This window comes from Lethenteron reissneri, chromosome 69 (assembly GCF_015708825.2).
Source record: "Lethenteron reissneri isolate LAM-NWPU_2019-01 chromosome 69, ASM1570882v1, whole genome shotgun sequence".
Lineage (NCBI taxonomy): Eukaryota > Metazoa > Chordata > Hyperoartia > Petromyzontiformes > Petromyzontidae > Lethenteron > Lethenteron reissneri.
The window spans coordinates 6,970,993-6,983,431 of NC_083847.1; the positions used below are offsets into that span (position 1 = coordinate 6,970,993).

Consider the following 12,439-nt stretch of genomic DNA (forward strand, 5'->3'; position numbering starts at 1 on the left):
AAACTCGCGCAGCGTTCTCGCGCCGCCGCCATCGCTGCCGCACACCGAGACGTCCACGCGTTCCAGCCCAGGCAGTCGACGACTCTCCAAGCCCAAGCGCGGTAACCTTCGCTCCGCCATCACCCCCACCATCACTACAACAACCACCACCATCACTACAACAACTCCCACCATCACTACAACAACCACCATCACCCCCACCATCACCACAACAACTACCATCACCCCCACCATCACCACAGCAACCACCATCACCCCCACCATCACTACAACAACCACCATCACCCCCGCCATCACCCCCACCATCACTACAACAACCACTACCCCCGCCATCACCCCCACCATCACCCCCACCATCACTACAACAACCACCACCACCACTACAACAACCACCACCACTGTCACCACGACAACCACCACCACCCCCACCACCACTCTAGATGATTTTAACTGCATAGCGCCCAGTGGCTGACTTCGCCGTCGTTATATACGTGACGTGTCATTTGGCAGGGGGGTGAGGTGTGTGGGGGGTGAGTGGGGGGGGGGGTGAGTGTGAGGTGGGGGGGTGAGGTGTGAGGTGGGGGGTGTGAGGTGTGTGGGGTGTGAGGTGGGGGGGGAGTGTGAGGTGGGGGGGGGGTGTGAGGTAGGGGGGAGGTGAGGTGTGTGGGAGTGTGAGGTGGGGGGTGAGGTGTGGGGGTGAGTGTGAGGTGGGGGGTGTAAGGGGGGGGGGGTGTGTTCACCTGCACGTTACCGTCTCCGTCTCGCGCAGTCTCCACCTCCACGAAGCTCACGGCTCCTGCAGCTGCAGCAGCAGCAACTTGACTCTCACGAGGTCACCATCCCCCCCTTGACAATTTGGTTTTTTTATTGTCATCTAAGCCATCAACCGCACCTGCACGCGTCTTGATTACACACGGGGTGTGGTTGTCATGGCTTGGTAGACGAGGAAGTGACTGAAGCTTTCGTGACTGCAAGGATTCATATTCTTAGGTTTTTTCGGTAAAGTCACGTAGGTAAAACATCACAATTAATAAAAAAAATATATATAATATTTTATTTTTATTAATTTTGATATATAATATTTTATTTTTATTAATTTTGATGTTTTACCTACGTGACTTTACCGAAAAAACCTAAGGATAAGAGGAAGTGACTCACGCTGCGCAGGGCGCGTTCCGCCTCCACGGCCACCACCTCGTGGCCTCTGTGCGGCCCGGCGAAGACAGAAATATTCCAGCGACTCCGAGTCATCTCGGCACCCACGATGGCTGCTCAGCATTTTCTTATCCTCATTTTCCTTCTTCGTTTGCGTGAGCGGCAGGAGTTGATCCACCATGTCGGCGAGCGGTGACCCGAGTTCGATTCCTGTTCACGGCCGACCACCCCTGACGCTTATTTGAACCGGTCCCGGGCATCCTCTAGATCGACTCCGCTTCAAATGAGAACCCGGGGCGGTGCGTAGTAAACACTGCCACTGGGGACAAGGTGATAATAAGGTGAAACCCCCCCCCGCCCACCTCCTACGCATTTCCCATGAATATGCTAAATTCCTCTTGATATGCACATTCTTTTTGTTAAGGTGCTCTTCTTCCACCTCCAACCCAGCTTATATATAAGCTCCTAGCTTGGCAGTGTCTCATTCTTCACCTGAAGACGGCTGCTTGCGTTGTAGCCGAAACGTCGTGAGAATTATTTTATTTTATTATGTTTTATTTTTATTATTTTATTACTTCCTTTCTACGTGACTTTACCGAAAGAACCAAGAAGATGAATCCCTGCAGTCACGAAAGCTTTAAATCGAAATTCAAGGTGATAATAGTTTATTTACCCTTCTATCTGGCAACAAAACTGACACCTTTTTACAAGGAGTCATGTTTACATAGACCACAATACCTGCGGTCGTAATGCAAACAAAAAACATAACTTTGATAATGTATGTGCACTGTCCTTGAAGTTGATTGCTCCACACCCGAGACAGCTTTCCTTAGAGCCTAGTCTCACATGGGTTGGACCAGATGACGCCAAAAGGCGCCTTTTGGCGTCATCTGGTCCAACCCATGTGAGACTAGGCTCTAAGGAAAGCTGTCTCGGGTGTGGACCAATTAACTTCAAGGACAGTGCACATACATTATCAGAGTTATGTCTTTTGTTTGCATTATGACTGCAGGTATTGTGGTCTATGTAAACATGACTCCTTGTAAAAAGGTGTCAGTTTTGTTGCCAGAAAGAAGGGTAAAAACCAATTATCATATTTTTACTGGCAAATGAGGTTCCAATGGTGTAAATGCTTACCCCGAGCTCTCATACTCTGATGGTGCATTGTCTTTGAGTTGTGCGCCTTTTGGCGTCATCTGGTCCAACACCATGTGAGACTAGGCTCTAAGGAAAGCTGTCTCGGGTGTGGACCAATCAACTTCAAGGACAGTGCATACATTATCAGAGTTGTATGTCTTGTTTGTATTATGACTGCAGGTATTGTGGTCTATGCAAACATGACTCCTTGTAAAAAGGTGTCAGTTTTGTTGCCAGATAGAAGGGTAAAAAACCAATTATCATATTTTTACTGGCAAATGAGGTTCCAATGGTGGGGACAAGGTGTTGGCAACTCACCCCATTGCGTGTACGGGCACATGGTCAGTGTTATGAAAAGTGTACATTATTAAATACAGCACGCTATTGTTCCGACTTATGAACGGGTCTCAGGAACGAATTGCATTCATAAGTCGATGACTGCCCGTAGTACAGCAGGGACGTGCGGTCAGGGGAGGCAGGGGAGGCAGAGCCTCACCTGACACTGCAATGAAAATAGCTGTTACGAAAACTAAAAAAATAATAATCAAGTTATTGGTTCTTTCGGTAAAGTCACGTCGAAGGGAAATAATAAAATAATATCAATAAAACATAATAAAATAATTCTCACGACGTTTCGGCCACAACGCAAGCAGCCATCCTCAGGTGAAGAACAGGTCTGTCGGGGAGACAGCGTCTGAGGACGGCTGCTTGCATTGTGGCGTTGTGGCCGAAACGTCGTGAGAATTATTTTATTGTTTTATTTTTATTATTTTATTACTTCCCTGCTACGTGACTTTACCGAAAGAACCAAGAAGATGAAATTTAGGGCTGTACCTCATAAATGAAACTTAAAAACTCGACTCGCCGGTCTCGTCAAGAAACTGCAATGAAAAAGCACCAGGGGAGGCAGCTATCACATCTGCCTCACTGAAGGGGGGGGGGTCTAACATGCCCCCCCTCAATGAGGACACGCCCCCCTCAATGAGGACACGCCCCTTCAACGAGGCCACGCCCCCCCTCCGTGAGGCCACGCCCCCCTCAGTGTGTGAATCTGGCTCTGACACTCGTCAGTGCCTCCCCAGCCATTGACCTCACCGCACGTCACTGCCGCGCAGTACATTATAACACTTACTAAAACGTGAATAAATACAACGTAACCTTCACATACCTTTAACGCTGACGATAATGCTGGTGACAATCAGATGATTGGGGGGGGGGGGGTTCGGGGTGGTTAGAAGGGGGTCAGGCCACGCTGTCCCTCTTCCTCCGCGTCATCAATGATAGATGAGTGGGCAGGGTGAGTGGCACTGGTGGGTGGCTGGGTGGGTGGCTGGGTGGGTGGGTGGCTGGGTGGGTGGCTGGGTGGGTGGGTGGCTGGGTGGGTAGCTAGGTGGGTGGGTGGCTGGGTGGGTGGCTGGGTGGCTGGGTGGGTGGCTGGGTGGGTGGGTAGCTAGGTGGGTGGGTGGCTGGGTGGGTGGCTGGGTGGGTGGGTGGCTGGGTGGGTGACTGGGTGGGTGGCTGGGTGGGTGGCTGGGTGGGTGGTGGCTGGGTGGGTAGCTAGGTGGGTGGGTGGCTGGGTGGGTGGGTGGCTGGGTGGGTGACTGGCTGGGTGGCTGGGTGGGTGGCTGGGTGGGTGGTGGCTTGGTGGGTAGCTAGGTGGGTGGGTGGCTGGGTGGGTGACTGGGTGGCTGGGTGGGTGGGTGGCTGGGTGGGTAGCTAGGTGGGTGGGTGGCTGGGTGGGTGGCTGGGTGGGTGGGTGGCTGGATGGGTGACTGGGTGGGTGGCTGGGTGGGTGGGTGACTGGGTGAGTGGCTGGGTGGGTAGCTGGGTGGGTGGCTGAGTGGGTGGGTGACTGGGTGGCTGGGTGGGTGGGTGGCTGGGTGGGTGGCTGAGTGGGTGGGTGACTGGGTGGGTGGGTGGCTGGGTGGGTGGGTGGCTGGGTGGGTGGGTGACTGGGTGGGTGGGTGGCTGGGTGGGTGGGTGGGTGGCTGAGTGGGTGGCTGTGTGGGTGGGTGGCTGGATGGGTGGGTGACTGGGTGGGTGACTGGGTGGGTGGCTGGATGGGTGGCTGGGTGGGTGGGTGGCTGAGTGGGTGGCTGGTGGGTGGGTGGCTGGATGGGTGGGTGACTGGGTGGGTGACTGGGTTGGGTGGCTGGATGGGTGGCTGGTGGGTGGGTGGCTGAGTGGGTGTGGGTGGGTGGGTGGCTGGATGGGTGGGTGGGGGTGGGTGGCTGAGTGGGTGGGTGACTGGGTGGGTGGGTGGCTGGGTGGTGGGTGGCTGGGTGGGTGGCTGAGTGGGGGGTGAGGGTGGGTGGGTGGTGGGGGGGTGGGTGGCTGGGTGGGGGTGACTGGGTGGGTGGGTGGCTGGGTGGGTGGGTGGGTGGCTGAGTGGGTGGCTGTGTGGGTGGGTGGCTGGATGGGTGGGTGAGGGGTGGGTGACTGGGTGGGTGGCTGGATGGGTGGCTGGGTGGGTGGGTGGCTGAGTGGGTGGCTGGGTGGGTGGGTGGCTGGATGGGTGGGTGACTGGGTGGGTGACTGGGTGGGTGGCTGGATGGGTGGCTGGGTGGGTGGGTGGCTGAGTGGGTGGCTGGGTGGGTGGGTGGCTGGATGGGTGGGGGCTGGGTGGGTGACTGGGTGGGTGGCTGGATGGGTGGCTGGGTGGGTGGGTGGCTGAGTGGGTGGCTGGGTGGGTGGGGTGGCTGGATGGGTGGCTGGCTGGGTGGGTGACTGGGTGGGTGGCTGGATGGGTGGCTGGGTGGGTGGGTGGCTGAGTGGGTGGCTGGGTGGGTGGGTGGCTGGATGGGTGGTGGCTGGGTGGGTGGCTGGGTGGGTGGGTGGCTGGATGGGTGGGTGGCTGGGTGGGTGGCTGGATGGGTGGGTGGCTGGGTGGGTGACTGGGTGGGTGACTGGGGGGGTGGCTGGGTGAGTGGGTGGGTGGCTGGGTGGGTGGCTGGGTGGGTGGGTGGCTGGGTGGGTGGGTGGCTGGGTGGGTGGCTGGGTGGGTGGGTGGCTGGGTGGGTGGTGACTGGGTAGGTGGTGACTGGTGGGGTGGGTGGCTGGGTGGGTGACTGGGTGGCTGGGTGGGTGGCTGGGTGGGTGGGTGGTGACTGGGTGGCTGGGTGGGTGGGTGGCTGGGTGGGTGACTGGGTGGGTGACTGGGTGGGTGGCTGGGTGACTGGTGGGTGGCTGGTGAGTGGGTGGGTGGCTGGGTGGGTGGCTGGGTGGGTGGGTGAGTGGGTGGCTGGGTGGCTGGCTGGGTGCGTGGGTGACTGGGTGGGTGGCTGGGTGGGTGGCTGGGTGGGTGGCTGGGTGGGTGAGTGACTGGGTGGCTGGATGGGTGGGTGGTTGGGTGGGTGACTGGATGGGTGGCTGGGTGAGTGGGTGGCTGGGTGGGTGGCTGGGTGAGTGGGTGGCTGGGTGGGTGGCTGGGTGGGTGGCTGGGTGGGTGGGTGACTGGGTGGGTGACTGGATAGGTGGCTGGGTGGGTGGCTGGGTGGGTGGCTGGGTGGGTGGGTGACTGGGTGGGTGATTGGATAGGTGGCTGGGTGGGTGGGTGGGTGAGTGGGTGGCTGGGTGGGTGGGTGACTGGGTGGCTGGGTGGGTGGCTGGGTGGGTGGCTGGGTGGGTGGCTGGGTGGGTGGGTGACTGGGTGGGTGGGTGGCTGGGTGGGTGGCTGGGTGGCTGGGTGGGTGGCTGGGTGGGTGGGTGGCTGGGTGGGTGGCTGGGTGGGTGACTGGGTGGGTGGGTGGCTGGGTGGTGCTAGTGAGTAATTGTATCGATTCCTCTCAGTCTAACCGGCACCACGCAGCTCAGAGTCGATCGGGCAGCTATCTTTAAAATGTCCAATTTTATCTTAAATGCCACGGTTCACAGAGCACACAACGGCGTTGATGTCGCAGTGTAGAAATGTAATTTTTTATACTTAGAAGTCAATGTCATGCCAATGTCCGATTTGATCATAGCCACGATTCAGTGTACAGTGTTGCGTTGTCCTACTCCGTCTTCCCTGCGAGTGTCAGGTTTGGTGTTAAACTTTACTCAGCGAGTTGCAGGCAGCAAGCAGTCTGCGTGGTGAACTACGTGGACATTCGAGGTGAAGCTAATGTCTGGACGAAAATAAACGAAGAAAGTCGGCGCACTTTTTTTAAATCCTTTATATTAAGTTCACTTGCTTGCTTGCTTTCTACCGTGCAAATCTTTCGGTCGTTTTTTCACCCACTTCCCGTGATACAATCGAGCTGACATTTTGCACACATACTCGTTGTGCGTGACAATTTATTTTCGTGAAATTTTTTTTCCAAAATTTTCCACTTTTTACGAAAAAAAAAATTTCACTAACACAATCATATATTTTTCCTAAACACAGAAAATTATTCAAGAATACAACAAAAATGTACAATATAAACAATCATACAAAAACTGAAAACCTTATAATCCTTATATACGACTTTCCTTATAATTAATTTAAAATACCAATGTGATAAAGATGAAACTCTCACTCAAGAAAAACATAAATGAATAATAAAATAAAATCGATGCCACGCATATAAAGGTTTTATAGTGAAAAACTTTGTTTTTACGGGCTACTTTATTTATTTATTTGTATTATTGTGTGGTCAACGGATAACGACAAAGCCACCGCCAAAGCAAACAACGACAAGGCACGCGACAAGGCAGATGTGAGCAGCAACTCAAATGGTACAACCCCTCCTCGGAGAATAATGACAACAGCCATGATATGCAAGAGGTGTAAAGTGAGAATTTGACTCGTGCCGATGGCTCTACACAATCCTTACACACACAGCCCACAGAGGCGTTGTCTGCACGGCAGAGCTGCTGCATTGAACTTCAGCTGGGAGGTCAGCATAGAAGCTTCAGCTGGCAGCCTTGGTGAGGGTAGAGGCCTGGGCTGGATCCCTGCTCCTGCCCGCTCCCTCTGGTCCCCCCACTCACCCACCCACCTACCCACTCACCCACTCACCCACCTACCCACTCACCCACCTACCTACTCACCCACCTACCTACTCACCCACCCACCCACCTACTCACCCACCCACCTACTCACCCACCCACCTACCTACTCACTCACCCACCCACCTACCTACTCACCCACCTACCTACTCACCCACCTACCCACTCACCCACCTACTCAACCAGCCACTTATCTACTCACCCACCCACCTACTCACCTACCCACCCACCACCCACCTACCTATGCACCCACCCACCCACCTACCTACTCACCCACCCACCTACCCACCCACCCACCTACCCACTCACCCACCCCCCACTCACCCACCCACCTACCCACTCACCCACTCACCCACCTACCCACTCACCCACCTACCTACTCACCCACCTACCTACTCACCCACCCACCCACCTACTCACCCACCCACCTACTCACCCACCCACCTACCTACTCACTCACCCACCCACCTACCTACTCACCCACCTACCCACTCACCCACCTACCCACTCACCCACCTACTCAACCAGCCACTTATCTACTCACCCACCCACCTACTCACCTACCCACCCACCCACCCACCTACTCACCCACCCACCTACCTACGCACCCACCCACCTACCTACTCACCCACCCACCTACCCACCCACCCACCTACCCACTCACCCACCCACTCACCCACCCACCTACCCACTCACCCACCCACCTACCTACTCACCCACTCACCTACCCACTCACCCACCCACCTACTCACCCAGCCACTTACCTACCTACTCACCCACCCATCTACTCACCCACACACCTACTCATCCACCTACCTACTCGCCCAACACCCGCCATTCGCCACGAAGTGACGGCGGCGTCACCACGGTGCTTGTGACAGGCCAGGTGCACTTTGAGGCCACGTTGCTTGCTTGCTTAGGACCGTGCAAATCTTTAGGTCGTTTTTTAACCCACTTCCCGTGATCCAATCGAGCTGACATTTTCCACACAGACTCGTTGTGCGTGACAATTTATTTTCGTGAATTTTTTTTCTCCAAAATTTGACACTGTTTAGGGAATTTTTTAAAAATATTTAATTACCAATTGCTTAATGCTGGCAGACAATCATCTGACCCATAGGTGGCAGCCATCTCAAGCCAGAGGACGAGAGGACTTTAGCCGCCACACATATAAAGGATTTAGAGTGAAAAACTTTGTTTTTACGGGTTAATTTTTTTATTTGACCAGGTAAGGCCCATTGAGCCGCGTAGCTTTTTTTAAGAAGCGACCTGGCCACAAATGAGAGCTCAACGAAGTCGCTCATCATCAACACGTGGACATTTATGTCAGCCCAATACTCTAAATGCGTGATGTTGATTTAAATGTGGAGGGAAAACCCGGTGGACCCGGAGAAAAATCGACGCGACCATGGGAAGTGAGAGAAAGAAAGCACACAAACTCCAGTAATCGAGTAACAGGCATCGTCAGCCACCAGTCGTTGGACTTGTTTGCCATTTGGTCAGCGGATTACGACTTGCCACTGCCAAAGCAAACACTGCGGCGTCCTCTACTTACCCACATACCTACCTACCCATTCATCGAAGCAGAATCTGAATCTTTTTTTTTTATCCTTTTGGTTGTGATTTTGTTTTTGACCAAAATATTTCGAGAGAGCCACATTACACACAGAGCTACCTGTACACCACAACCACACACAGCAGGTACCAGCAGACAACAACAACAGTCCCAGACCACACCAAAACAACAACAACAGTCCCAGACCACAACAAAACAATAACAACAGTCCCAGACCACACCAAGACAACAACACACAGCAGTAGTAGTTGCTCAATGCATGGAACATGAAACTGTCGACATTACGTGGGTAAGGATCAAAGAATTACAAATCGCATTTTGCAAATGCGGTTGTATCCTGCACCAAAGTTCCGCTTCAGGATAATAATTTCGTCGAAGGAAGATTTGGCGACATTTACGGATAAGGAATGAGGTCGACCTGATAAACCCTCGGTAGTCATTGCGATGGTCCCCAATTACTCTATGCACCAATAGACTGCATTGGGATATTTACGTCCTTGATGGCGTCGAGATGTCCGCATTTGATGTGGACGATCGTAAGGATGATGGAGGAGAGGATGCCACCAATCGTCATCACGGACACTCCAGCGATCTGTGGAACAAAAGGTCCGTGTTCACAAACTGCAAATTAACTTCTGCATCTCCCTCGCTGTGCCCAGACAGCACCGACAGACAGAGTTATGCAGACAGACGGAGTGATGCACACAGACACAGGTGATGCACACAGACACAGGTGATGCACACAGACACAGGTGATGCACACAGACACAGGTGATGCACACAGACACAGGTGATGCACACAGACACAGGTGATGCACACAGACACAGGTGATGCACACAGACAGACACAGGTGATGCACACAGACAGACACAGGTGATGCACACAGAGGGAGTTATACAGACAGACGGAGTGATGCACACAGACACAGGCGATGCACACAGACACAGGTGATGCACACAGACACAGGTGATGCACACAGACAGACACAGGTGATGCACACAGACAGACACAGGTGATGCACACAGACAGACACAGGTGATGCACACAGACACAGGTGATGCACACAGACAGACACAGGTGATGCACACAGACAGACACAGGTGATGCACACAGACACAGGTGATGCACACAGACACAGGTGATGCACACAGACAGACACAAGTGATGCACAAAGACAGACACAGGTGATGCACAGGCACTGCAGGGATATTTCTAGCTTTGAAGATTTCGTGACTGCAAGGATTCCCATTCTTGGGTTTTTTCGGTAAAGTCACGTAGGTAGAAAATTGATACAGCTATCGTGCTGTGACTGTTCCACCTGAAGACGGAGGCTTGTGTTGCCACCGAAACGTCGTGTTTTTTATTTCATTTTTATTTTACTTTTATTAATTTTAAATTTTTACCTACGTGACTTTACCGAAAAAACCTAAGAATACTGCAGGGATATCTCAGTTGGAGCGGGGAGGGGGGGAGGTTGATGATAGGAACGGAGGCGGTGTGTGAGGATGACCGTACCCAAGAGTCCGAGATGCACTCCTCGTATAGCAACACGTTGTCCGCTGCGTTTCTCTCCACGAGGCAAGGCGAGTCCCTGGGGAAGCCGCCTTGGATGCAGCAGACCGCCTCCGAGTTGAGCAGCGCCACGGACAGCCACGACACGGAGGCCACGAGTGTGAGCGCGCCGTAGTACGCGAGACGCGTACACTTCTTGTCGGGGTCACGGCGAGCTCTGCACGCCTCGTAGATGGGGGTGGCGAGGGACACGGCCAAGATGAAGATGGGACCCAGGAGGGTGAGCCAGCCGAACGCCACGCCAAAGTTGCAGGGGCAGTCGGTGATGTGGTTGAAGATCTCCTGAAGTCCGATCATGAGCAGAGCGGCCAAGCCGTTGCTCAGAGGGATGCTCTTCGCTACATTTTCCCCGAAATGTGCCCAGGTGCTGACCCATGCTGGGCTGGCGACGCTGTTCTGCCATTGTGGTGGTGGTGATCGTGACGATGCTGCTGATGCTGCTGTTGATGCTGCTGATGATGGTGATGATGGCGAGTCACCAAGAGGGGTTGCAATGGAGCACTTCCCGTTGGTGCGGGCTCTTAAATGACAGCCGGCATCATTCGAGGCCGTTGGGACGCCCACCCCCCCCCAAGTCGGATTTTTCAGTTCCTCATCTGAGGTTACGTGAGGACGGAGAGGGGTGCACACCTAGCCTCGGGGCGTCAACTGCCGTCACCTTGAACGGGGTCACCGCTCTCCAAGTGACAGCGGTGACCCCTGAGGTGGCCTGGAGATCGTGGGTTCGATACCGACCCAGATGACGCCTGTTGCTGCTGCTGTATATTTGGAGTCTGCGTCTTTCTCTCTCTCCCCGTGGTCGCGTGGATTTTTTTCTCCGGGTCATCCGGTTTTTTTTCCCCTCCCATATTTAGTCATCAACGCAGGGCCGTATTATACAATAGGCCACGGTAGGCAGTGTGACTAGGGCCCTACTCACTCCCCCACTCACCCAGCCACCTACTCACCCACTTACCCACTCACCCAGCCAATCACTCACCCAGCCACCCACTCACCCTGTCACCCACTCACTCCACCAATCACCCCACTCACTCCCCCAATCACCCACTAACCCACTCACCCAGCCACCCACTCACTCCCCAATCACCCACTAACCCACTCACCCAGCCACCCACTCACTCCCCCAATCACCCAGCAACCCACTCACCTAGCCACCCACCCACTCACTCACCCAGCCACTCACCCACCCACTCACTCAACCGACCATCCACTCAATCAACCAGCCACCCACTCACCCAGCCACCCACTTAACCAGCCACCACTCACCCACCCACTCACTCACCGACCCACCCACCCACTCACCCACTCACACCCTACTCACTCACTCACCCACCAGCCACCCACTCACCTACTCACTCACTCACCCACCCACCACTACCCACTCACACCCCTACCCACTCACTCACTCACCCACCCACTCACTCACCCACCCATCCATCCACCCACCCACCAGGGTGTATTATACAATATGCACAGTAGACACATTGTCTCGGGCCTACGGAAACTAAAGGGCCTACAAAAACAAATATTGACCATGTTTTTGTTCGTATGATACAAAATATATTCTTGAATACATATATTTATATAGCAAGGATAGGCACAGTGTAGATACAAAGAGGCAGAGCCGTGTCAACGTCAATAGTTTTGTTCATAAGGCGAGAAATAAATTAACACCGGAGATTAACTTTTCGAGATTTTTTGTTAATTGCAAAATTATCAATAACATCTTCAAATTGCGTTTTTCGCGAAATCTCATTCATTATTGTTGCCACTTAATTCGCTGGCTGCTCGTTGCAATTTCTTCGCAGTGGTAACAAGGCGTTGACTCTTTATATGTGAGGCAAATTGCACCTAAAATAAGAGTCGAACAAATCTTTAAGTGCGAATGAAATTAAATCAACATGGCCCCCGCCATGCGGTCTGTCCCGTCAGAACACTGAATTTGTTATCGAAGAAAATGAACGGCATCCTGTTCAAGCTGCGTAATCCGATAGACATTTACGATCATAATGTTAGGCTCACCTTCA

The 12,439-nt window shown here is 53.8% G+C and overlaps 1 protein-coding gene across 1 annotated transcript in view; it reads left to right on the forward strand.

Moving 5' to 3' along the window:
- The first annotated feature begins 12,325 nt into the window (after positions 1–12,325).
- Positions 12,326–12,439, forward strand: part of LOC133360674 (N-acetyllactosaminide beta-1,3-N-acetylglucosaminyltransferase 3-like) — a 12,340-nt gene continuing 12,226 nt past the window's right edge. The window contains exon 1 of the mRNA XM_061579467.1: positions 12,326–12,330. Coding sequence (XP_061435451.1) covers positions 12,326–12,330 — 5 coding nt within the window. The remainder of the gene's footprint in view (positions 12,331–12,439) is intronic.